Raw genomic sequence first — 11,723 nt, forward strand, 5'->3', positions numbered from 1 at the left:
ACGAGGCGGGGCGTGGGGGTTGTTGGAGCGGGTGTGGAGCGAGGGGGGGAAATGGAGGGAGGGACGAAGGGATCGAGCGAATTAGCTAGGGGGAAGATTACTAATGGCGCACCCCCTGGCGGTGCGCCATCAGCTAGGGAGAAAAAACTTAGTAATGGCGCACCTGTGGACAGTGCGCCATTACTAGTTTTAACTAATAATGGCGCACTGTCTACGTGATGCGCCATTAGTATGTTTGGAAAAATGAAAAAAAAATTGTTACTAGTGGCGCACCATGTGCAGGTGCGCCATTAGTGTGGAAGACACTAATGGCGCACCTGCACATGGTGCGCCACTGCTATATTATAGTGGCGCATCACATGTCAGGTGCGCCATCAGTATCCATTTTATCTATAGCCCTTTTCCTAGTAGTGGGTGGGGGCACCCAAACCCATCTAGGGTTTCCCCTGTGGCCGTCGCCCCTCCCCTAGGGAACCCTAGGGCGCCTCGTCCACCCCCCTTCCCCCTATATATAATGAGGGAGAGAGAGGGCAGCCGTACCTTTCCCCTGGCGCAGCCCCTCCTCCTCTCCTACACCCCTCCTCCTCCGTAGTGCTTGGCGAAGCCCTGCCGGAGAACCACGAGCTCCATCACCACCACGCCGTTGTGCTGCCGGAGTTCTCTCTCAACTTCTCCTCTCCCCTTGCTTGATCAAGAAGGAGGAGACGTCCCCGGGCTGTACGTGTGTTGAACGTGGAGGCGCCGTTGTTCGGCGCTTAGATCAGAATCGACTGTGATCTGAATCGCTGCGTGTACGACTCCACCAACCGCGTTCTTGTAACGCTTCCGCTTAGCGATCTTCAAGGGTATGAAGATGCATTCCCTCTCTCACGTTGCTAGTATCTCCTAGATTGATCTTGGTGACACGTAGGAAATTTTTTGATTTATTGCTACGTTCCCAACAGTTTTTGCTGAGGTGACATGTTTGCTTCTCTTTTAAAAAAGGGGTGACATATTGAGATAAATAAAACTAGTGAGAATCAACTACTAAGTTATACACATATTTGTTCTACTCATCATGTCACTGGCTATTAGGCACCTTGCCAACATGGTCCGTGGGTGATGACACAACTAGAATCGTTCTTTTTGCTGAGTTGCGAAAAAATAGGCAGAGCCCATAATAAGCTCGGCGAGCCTCCATTAGCCGAAACTCCGCAAAGATGTGACACCTGCAATTTTGATTTTTAAATATGTAAAAGAGAGGGAATAGTATATACATGCCGCTGAAAACTAAATCCAACCTTGCTAAAACTTGGAGACATAAAAGAGTCTAGTTCTTTTCGGCTTTATGCCGTATCAAGGTTACAAGATCCAACAAGTCTACAGAAAAAAGTTCTTTCTATTTGCAAGTGTAGGATGAAAGTGTGATCAACGTAAACTAGGGATACAAAAGTGGCCATCCTGCGAAACATACACAGCTTGGATTGCATACATAAAGATGATACCATGAATTTATTATGAAAGTCTACAAAAGCCATGTTTTATTACAAGCAAATTGAAAAGCAACTATCTATGCCATTACTCAAATCAACCTTAAAAAAAGGCCATTACTCCAGTGGAGGGTCTGCTGCTGGCTAGATCGATCTTCTATGCGACGGTGTTTCTCATGACGGTCAGATCACACCTGATGGTGAAGCACTCGTCATCCCGCAGCTTGCACTTTTCGACAATCACCCGATCTTCCCAACCACTGAAAATCTCGATACCTACATGTGAGAAGGGAAGAGTTCGTGTGGCGGTCACCGGTTCCGTGCCTTTATACGGCTTGCCGTCGCTCCCCAGAAAGCTGAGCGTGGACTTGACCGTCACGCCAGGCTCCTTGGCCGTTCCTTGGAGACATAGGTAGGCGTACGCTTGGCCAGCATACCCGTCAGGGCAGAAATGGATGCACCAGTTGTAGCCGCCGACGCTGAACGTTTTGGAGCTTACATGATTGCCGGCGCCCATGCCGTCGAGCAGCGAGTAGTTTGTCACCTCGAATTTGTGTGCGCCCGTCGCGGTCTTGGTGACGCATCTCGACGACGTCTCCGCTCCGCACGAAGAGCTGATGTTTCCCATGGCAAATCAAGATAGCCGGCGGACCAAGGGCAAACGCACGGGTGAGCTCCAAAGAAACCAGGTCATCTATATACATTTGTAAGCTGTTTTCTCGAAAGTAGAACGGATTACAGTACTATACTAGGAGGATACCAAGTCGGAGTAGGAGAGCATCGTCCAGGATAACCGGTACGTCGCACGAACTACGTACGTGCCGGTGACACGTGTACAAGCACACACACTGTCGTATCCATGTAATAAAATAAGAAAAGAAAAAGGGCACGCACTAGAGTGAGTGCACGCACACAACCCAGGACTGCTTCCCTTTTAAACTCACGTCGCCGGACTAGCTAGACACGCGCGTATGCTTTTTTACCGACTCCTTTTTTTTTGAGGGAAACCGACTCCTTATTTTGGAAACGTTATAGATCTGATTGCAGTATTGTACAATTTCGCGTCAACAACTCGAAGGCCCTTACAGCAAGTCTAGCCGATCCCATATAATCGGTTAGCAAAAATGCTAGATACACGGACTAAGGCCCTGTTTGGTTCAGCTTTTATCGATGAATTCCGCTGCCGTGCAGCAGAATCTGAATCAAAGGACGAATCCAGCAGAATCCGATTTCAGAAATCCGCTGCCAAAATCTGAATCAAAGGCGGAAGCAGTCCAGGACGTGCTTTTCAAAATCTGATTCTGCTGCGGGCCAAAATTTGAAAAAGCTGTATCAGCTGGTTTGCCAAATGACCTACATCTTTTTCACATCAGATTTTCCACAGCTGTTTTTTCAAAACAGATTTTTCACAGCTGCTTTTAGAAATCCACAGCCGAACCAAACAGGGCCTAAAGCAACAGGATTTTACAGACTTGCTGACTTGTTCCTTTTTAATTGGACTAAATAACCATCTCCTCCTAATTAATTGGGCCCCCTGATTTTAACTGGTGGGGGTGGGCGCCAAGCCCCGTAAAGCTCCGTTGATATAGCAAAGCCGATCGGTTAGTAGAGGAAAATATGGGCTAACCGAACTCGCAAACCGTTAGCGGAGTAAAGTTTATCCTCCTCCGGCCAAAGACTTCCACCAACACTCCTAAATATACTAGACCTTGGCCGTGCCAAGTAAAAGTTTCAGCAGCCCTCCCCCCTTACCGCCGCCGCCACCCCTATTCCCACTTTTTAGTAAAAAAAAATTGAAACATTGTACACTTTTGTACTTTTGTACATTCGCATGGCAAAAAAAACTTAGGACATTTTTTTTGTGTCCCAAATGACGGATGCCATGTTCACATGGCAAATGTAGGTGTTCCATTTTTGAATTGGAGCATGGCTAAAAGTTTGTATTTACGATAGAATTATTATTGTTCTTCTTCTTAATTACATTCACTTGCGACATCTAGGTCTTCCATGGATGTTGGGTCATGTCATTTCTTTTCCTTTTCACAACGCGTTGTGAACTTAGGGTAATGCTACACCTAAGAAGAGGTTAACATAATTTTTACGTAATTAGCCAGATGAAAAGTTATGATCAATAGTTATGATTGGGGTTAGGGGAAGGAGGGCCCCACCCCACTTAAATGGGGGGGGGGGGGGATTGTTTGATGGAAACTCTTACGTAAGTTTTTATGTTAGTCTTCCTAGGTGTATGATTATTCGTGAACTTATGATTTGTAGATCAGATCTTGTAGCTATTTGGGCCAGAGGCTGTGCGAAATTTACTTTGGCAGCCAAGTTTGTTTCAAATACAAAAACAACTTAACAGCCAAATCTCAAACACCATGTGGGATACGCAGAAACAAGAAAAGAAGAAAGCAGAAATAATGTAGCAATATATACCACAGAGGAGTAATGCAGTGGCATCCCAAAATTCACGGCCATGACCCCTTTTCATTATTGTCTCTAGGCTGTCTTTTGCTGAGACACATGTAGTTCGTTACTTCATATAAAGGAAAACATCAGTCCATCGAAGATGAACTCAACGAGCAATGAAACTAACACAAAATTAAGCAATAAATTGCTTAATTCGTTTTGTAAACACCGAGCGGCTCCGTGGTCTCCACATAGGCGAACGCCTCATAACTTATGTAGGAGCTGTCTTCACACAGCGCCATGTTTGCAACAAGTGTCCCCTTATCCCAATGGCCAACACGCACTGCCTCATTGCTCGTTGGTGTCCGCCCTAAAGACGGCATGTGCTTATATAATACAAGAGTCGTTCATATGTTAGGACGTACTTGCCATACACAAAGTGCCACCGTGGGATGACATATCTTTGTGTCGTCGGGTTGTTATTATGACTATACTAGGTTCTTCTCCAAGAAGCATATCGTCGATGACTGCTTCACGATCAGGTGCGTCCTGACAGTCATCACGCAATACACGGAGGACCGGAGCGCCTTCGTTATCCCTCGGTCAAACCTCCATGAGCACCTGGTAGACATGCCGGAGGGTGGGGAAGGCACAGACGTGACGTTCAGCGTGGGCGACCAGTTGTTCCACGCTCATAGATGCATGCTGACCGCACGATCGCCAGTGTTCAAGGCGGAGCTCTTAATCGGAATGGAGGAGAACACTACTGGACACATCAAGATTGACGACATGGAGCCCGCCATCTTTCAAGCACTTCTTCACTTCATCTACACGGATACCTTCCCATATAATGGTGGTGTTCGTTGCCGCGAATCGGTATGGGCTGGATAGGCTGGCGGCAATGTGTGAACAAAGGCTATGCGACAACATCGATGTGCACACAGTTGCCACCACACTTGCCTTAGCGGAGCAGCACCAATGCGTGCAACTCAAGCAAGCATGCCTTGGATTCATGTCCTCTCATGGTGTGCTCAGTGACATCCAGGAGACTGATGGATTCAAGCATCTCATATCCAGCTGCCCTTTGGTTGTAGGGGACATCATAAATAACATCGCCGTCGCTAGTGATGGTAGGGCTGCCAAAAGGGCTCAAGTCAAGCCACCCACAGCGACTCGTCTTCTAACTACACCGACGATTGACTCCAAAATAAATGTATAGAGCACGAGACTATAATTTGTAGTTCAATTGAAAATGACCCGGGTTTGGATTAATGTTAGCTCGCTTGATTTTGGTCGACATATAGCATAATTTACGTAGCGGAACATATAAGACCTATGCTTTGCAATATACAGATGTTTTTCTTTTGCGAATTGCAATATATTGATGCAACTATCATTTCCATAATTTTATAGTATCAATCTTATATATGTCTATAACATACACCCTATTCTGTTTACATAAATTATAGCCTTTTAATTAACTTGAACATGAGTGGGTCAAGCCATTTTCGAAAGTAAACATGCTATTTTTTTATTGGCCCAAAATCCACTCAAAACCATTACGGTTAAATGCGAGCCAACTCTAAAGCCCGACCTCTTATTCGAGTCAAACAGAGCTTACTTGTTTGATAACACCAGCTTAGCCTAGATCACCAGGACTTGACCGTTTTGCACCCCGAAGCCCTAACTAGGTGTACACGTGACACCGGGAGCCCGAAGGCAGCACGTACGTACGTACGTACGTAGTTCCCGGAACGATTCTCCTACTCCGACTTGGTATCCTAGTAGTATATTAATCGGTTCTCCTTGAGGAAATAGCTTACAAATATGGCCATGTTTCTTCCAAGCTTTCAATATATATATATATACGTATATATATTAGCGCTGCAAGTGTGGGTGTGGTGGCTAGGGACTCCTCTGGAAATGTTATTGTCTCCTCTTGGGATTTCATTGGATGTTGTAAAAGCGCGGAGGAAGCGGAATTTCGGGCTTGCATTGCTGGTCTCTATATAGGTATTACGCTTCACAATCCTATAATTTTAGAGACTGACTGTGTGCTTGTTGCTGTGTCTCTTGCAAAGGAAAATTTTGACAGGTCAGCGCTATTTGATTTGAAGAAGGAAGCAATGAGTATCTCCAAGATGCTACCTATGGTCAAAATTTCAAAGATTACCCGGTCAGCCAATGTGGTGGCTCATCTTATTGCTAAGTATAGTTTTGATTATAGGTCAGACGGTATTCTTGTTAATGATGTTCCAGCCTGTGTGATGAATTTTGTAATGAGTGATTGTAATAACTCTGTTGGTTAATTAATATATGAGGTGGTTTTCAAAATATATATACGTAAACGAGAATACCGTTGCCCTTGTCGTCCGCCGACTTTGCCATGGGAAACATCATCTCTTTCTGGGGAGAGGGGGGGTCGATGTGCCTAACGGAGGCCGCCACCGGCGCACACAATTTCAAAGTGACAAACTACTCGCAGCTCGACGGCATGGGCGCCCTCAACCATGTAAGCTCCAAGACGTTCAGCGTCGGCGGCTATAACTGGTGCATCGATTTCTACCCTGACACATACGTTGACCACGCGTTTGCCCAACTCTCTCTCAAAGGAAGGGTGGAGCAACCAGGCGTGAAGGTGAAGTTCACGCTTAGTTTTCTGGGGAGCGATGGAAAGGCGTACAAAGGCACAGAGCCTGTGGCGGCAACACGAGCTATTCTGTTCAAGGATGGTGGTGGGACTTTTCGTGGTTGGGAAGATCCGCTGACTATTGAGAAGTGCAAGTTGCAGGACGACGACTGCTTCACCATCAGGTGTGATCTAACTGTCCTGAAAAACAGGGTTGCATAATGATGTGCCCAGCAGCAGACCGAGTCGACTGGAGTGATGGTCTAGTTAGATGCTTTCCAATTTGCATGTAGAACATGGCTTTATGAACTTTTATAATCTTATGAATTCAATCTGTCTATATTTCTTTCGGATCGCTACTTTTGTATCCTATAGTTTAGGGCATCTCGACCTTTAAACTGCCCGCATCCGTCCCAAAAACGCGGTTCGGATGTGTTATGGCATCCAATGCAATACCCCATTCGTTCGTGGACCGGTCCAGACGTCAACAACCTCTTGGTCCCAACCAAAACCCTCTTCCTCACTCGTGTCCTTTCCCACGTGAAACAGTTGCCACGCATTCATGCAGCTCGAGAGCACCATCGTCGCATTCATGCCGGCTCAGAGCGGACACAACCTCTCATTGAGCCGACATTGAAGCGTCACACCGGCCAAGAGCGCCGCCTGTGCCACACCCCGTTGTACGCGCCTTCTCACAGCAAATCGTCTTTTAGCTACACCGGAATTGATTCCAAAATAAATTAGCAGAGCATGAGTCTATTTTGTAGCTCAGGTCGAAAATGAGCCGAGTTTGTGCCAATGTTAGCTCTCGCGTGATTTTGGTCGGACATAGCATACACTAGTAGAACATATATGACCTATGCTTTGCAATATATTGATGTTTTTGTTGTTGATTGTGTGTGTTTTTTCTCTCTCCGCTGTACTCCATGTTCCTTGATATTTATCACATTATTAATATGCTTTGGTTTTTTTTTGCGGGTAGAAATTTGTATTACTCAAAGCATCAAGTCCTTACAATCCATCGCTGCCAAGTCCAAAGCATCTGGAGGTCCCGAACCAAGCCAAGTCATGGTTCTACCCTCGCTACGAGCAAAATATGCTAAACTATAACTAACTTTATTTTGGCTTCGATTAACATGAGTAATACAAAAATCACGAAGGGACAAAAGATTAATATGCTTTGGTTGTCTTTTCTTAGAAAAGAAATATATCTGTAGAACACCAGGTAATGCATTAGGCAAAAGCAATTCGACCCTTTTGTATAGAGAAAAATTCTGGCCATGTTTTCTTTTGGAGACAAAATTGCTGGCCCATCTGGAATGCAGGGAGACTAAGGACACACAATCGGTGGCCTGGTCCGTGGCAAGAATTTTCATGGCACGACCCTCTCGGCACGTCCGACCAAGGCGCGGGCGATGGCTCCTGGTTCTGACGGCATTGTCGTTGCCTTCCAATCCCAGCCGCGCCCGTACCCAACGTGAACTCTGTCTTTACAGAATTGCACCAGAGAATATATCAGGAAACCATCTTTGAAGGATTATATTCCATCTTCTCCATGCGTACGCGAACTGAACTCTTAACACTTTTGGCATAGGTACCCTGTTCCTGCTGAATACATAAGCGAGGCGTATGTCACGAACCTGCAGCGCCAGCCCGTTGCCCTTGGCTCGATCTCCCACCTTTTGCCATGGGAGACACCGTCGGCTCTTCTCCGGCTAAGCAGTGCGTGCCGGAGACGTGGTCGACGAGTTTTACGGAGGGCGACACCACGGCGCACAGTTTCCAGGTCACGGGCTTCTCTCTGCTCGACGGCGTGGGCGCCGGCAACTTGGTCTCGTCGAGCACGTTCAGAGTCGGCGACTGCGACTCGGACATCACCTTCTACCCAGATGGGTGAAAGGTGGACGGAGGTGCCCACGCCTGGGCCTTCTTGCGTCTGTGCAAAGGAGAACCAGGGTTGCCAAAAATGCTACACTTACGGCATTCTAGTACGGACTGGCTTCACGGACTGCCAGGGTTGCAGACCAGCTACACCCTGAGTTTATTGGGCAAGGACGGCCAAGTGTTTGAGCAAGTGTAGCCTAGAGCATGTCTTCAAATCCACAGGTACCTTTTGGGGCTATGAGCGCTTCGTCAAGAAGTCCAAGCTGCAACGGTTGGTATCCCGCAACGGCGACTGTGTGACGATCAGGTGTGTTTTGACTGTCAAGAGGAAGCATCGCACAGAAGAGGTGCGCGCCTTCACCATCCTAACCCCACCATCAAATCTGCACGAAGATTTTGGAAGGATGTTGAAGGACGAGGACGGCGTGGATGTAGCGTTCGTTGTGGGTGAGAAATTGTTCCGTGCTCATCAACACATTCTGGCGGCATGGTCGCCGGCCTTCAAGGCAGAGCTTTTGGACCCAATGACAAAGGAGGACCCTACAAAACCCGTCAATGTTCATGACATGACGTCCGACATCTTCGAGGCACTTCTTCATTTCATGTACACTGATACACTCCCACATGGTAGCGATCTTGAGAAAACCGGGATATTGTGGCGTTTGTTGGCTGTCGGAGATTGATATGGACTGGACAGGCTGGTGACGATTTGCGAAGGGAAGCTATGCCAAAACATAAGCGAGCAAACAGTTGCGACCACCCTAACTTTAGCAGAGCAGCATGATCGCGCGCGACTGAAAAATGCTTGCATCACATTTGTGTCGTCGCAGGATGTGCTCGATGTCGTCAAGGAAACCGATGGATTCAAGCACCTCATGAGAAGCTGTCCATGGGCCCTGGTGGATATCATAAAACAGAAGCTGTCTTCACCGGGGGTATGCGTAATTTATGCTAGAATTTTCTCTGAATAAATTTCTTTCATAACAAAAGATTGTCGCATTCAGTATCTGTTTTTATTTTCTGAGCCTCTCCCAAGATGGTTTGCACTATGAATTCTAAAAACAGCCATATACATCATCGTTTGCCGGGTTATTTTCATCTGGACAACATGGTTTGGACTTTGGACTTTGGGCTGAATTAGCATAGCATATATATCTGTTCTGTTTTCATGCGCTGATACTGGTACCCCAAGGGCGTATGATTAGAGTAGATGCCTAGATAGTTTTCTCAACCTGACCTCATTGTGCTTTACACAGTTTTCAATTTCTTTTTACAGTTTATTACAACTTTGCATACCTTGTTTCCTGTCTTTGGGTTTGCAATCAGGCTGCACGGAGCCAGCCGGGTAGGATCCCCAGATCACGCAACATGAAGCTGTGGTCCTCGCGAGTTCGCCGTGCAGTTTTGCCCTCCGTCTGCGTCCTGGCGCTGACCCCCTTTGTTGGCCTCTATTTTTACATGCACAACGGCCGTTGTTTTACATAGGATGGGAACGAGGCAAGCCGTGCTTGGCTCCTCGGGCTCCGCTCATACAGTCCTGTACGAAATTTGTATACGCTCAGCTCCGATGTATGATGAGTATGACTGGGCTGGAAGGGTGCCTCGACACTCGAATTAATATCATTAGGTGCCTTGTGGAATTCATATTGTAGATCTTTAGTATTGTAGATGATGATATTTTTAGTATAAATTTGATCAAACTTTGCAAAGTTTGACTTAAGGCAAATCTTACATACAAGATAAAAAGAAACAGGTGGAATATCTTTGTAATAAGCACCTGTTCGGCCACTCTCCGCGGAGCGGAGCCGGCGGAGCGCCTTTTTAGCAGCCGTAGGAATAAGACGGCCAGCATAGTTTTTTGTTGTTGTTAATTGTTTGTGTCTTTTCTGTCTCCGTCGTACTCTATGTTCCTTGATATTATCAGATTTATTAAGATGATTTGGGTGTCTTTTCTTAGAAAAAATATTTTTGTTGAACGGCAGGTATATGCATTAAGCAAGGGCAATTCAACCCTTGTATACAAAAAAAAGTGAGAATTTTTTTTGCCAAGTTTTCTTTTCGAAACAAAATTGCTGGCCGCCTGGCCCATCTAATCCAGAGCTAAGCAAACGCAATCGAGGGCCTGATCCGTGGCAAAAAATTTGATTGCGAGATTTCGCAAAAAAAAAAAGAACTCATTGCGAGACCCGGTTGCTGACGGCACTGCCGCCTGCCGGTGCCTTCCAACACCAGCCGCTCTCGTACGGTACGTGAACTCTGTCCTTACAGAATTGCACCAGGGTAAATATCAGGAAACCCTCTTTTTTGGAGGATTATATTCCATCTATATGTCCGTGCGTACGCGACGTGAACTCTGAACACTTTTGGCATAATATATACATAAGCGACGCGTATGTCACGAACCTGCAGCACCAGCCCGTCGCCCTTCGCCCGATCTCCTACCTATTCCGATGGGAAACACCATCGGTTCTGCGTCTTCTTCGGTGAAGCAGGATGTGCCCGAGACGTGGTCGACGAGTTTTACGGAGGGCGACACCGCGGCGCACAATTTTGAGGTGACGGGCTTCTCGCTGCTAGACGGCATGGGCGCCGGCAACTTTGTCTCGTCGAGCACATTCTTCGTCGGCGGCTGCGAGTGGGACATCACGTTCTACCCCGACGGGTGGAAGGCGGGCGGTGGCGCCCACGCCTCCGCTTATCTGCGTCTATGCAATGGAGAACTAGGGTTGCAGACCAACTACACCCTGAGTTTATTGGGCAAGGATGGCCAAGTGTTTGTGCAACGGAGCATAGAACATACCTTCCAGTCCGCAGGTATTTTTTGGGGCTTCGAGCACTTTGTCCAGAAGTCCAAGCTGCGACGGCTGCTATCCGACAACGAGGACTGTGTAACGATCAGGTGTGTTTTGACTGTCATGAGGAAGCATGACACTTTGGCCATCCCGGCCCCGCCGTCGAATCTGCAAGAGGATTTTGCAAGGATGTTGAAGGACCAGGAAGGCGCGGATGTAACGTTCATCGTGGGTGACAAATCCTTCCGTGCTCATAGACACGTGTTGGCGGCACGATCACCGGCCTTGAGGGCAGAGCTTTTGGACCCGACAAAGGAGGACCCTACAAAACCCGTCAAGGTTGATGACATGGACCCCGTCATCTTCGAGGCGCTTCTTTATTTCATGTACACGGATACGCTCCCACATGGTTGTGATCTTGAGAAAAACGCAACGCTGCAACATTTGTTCGTTGTCGGAGTTCGATATGGCCTGGACAGGCTAGCGACGATGTGTGAAGGGAAACTATGCCAAAACATAAACGAGCAAACAGTGGCAACC

The 11,723-nt window shown here is 47.1% G+C and overlaps 1 protein-coding gene and 2 pseudogenes across 1 annotated transcript in view; all 3 read left to right on the forward strand.

Annotated features, from left to right (window-relative positions):
• Nucleotides 1-4,361: 4,361 nt before the first annotated feature.
• On the forward strand, nucleotides 4,362-5,078 carry LOC123191910 (BTB/POZ and MATH domain-containing protein 3-like; annotated as a pseudogene).
• A 3,116-nt stretch (nucleotides 5,079-8,194) lies between these two features.
• LOC123191911 (BTB/POZ and MATH domain-containing protein 2-like) lies at nucleotides 8,195-9,362 on the forward strand (annotated as a pseudogene).
• A 1,352-nt stretch (nucleotides 9,363-10,714) lies between these two features.
• Nucleotides 10,715-11,723, forward strand: part of LOC123186152 (BTB/POZ and MATH domain-containing protein 2-like) — a 2,919-nt gene continuing 1,910 nt past the window's right edge. The window contains exon 1 of the mRNA XM_044597940.1: nucleotides 10,715-11,723. This exon is cut by the window's right edge and continues 189 nt beyond it. Within this exon, the coding sequence (XP_044453875.1) occupies nucleotides 10,842-11,723 (882 nt within the window). The 5' untranslated portion in view covers nucleotides 10,715-10,841.

Source organism: Triticum aestivum, chromosome 2A (genome assembly GCF_018294505.1).
Source record: "Triticum aestivum cultivar Chinese Spring chromosome 2A, IWGSC CS RefSeq v2.1, whole genome shotgun sequence".
NCBI classification, from domain to species: domain Eukaryota; kingdom Viridiplantae; phylum Streptophyta; class Magnoliopsida; order Poales; family Poaceae; genus Triticum; species Triticum aestivum.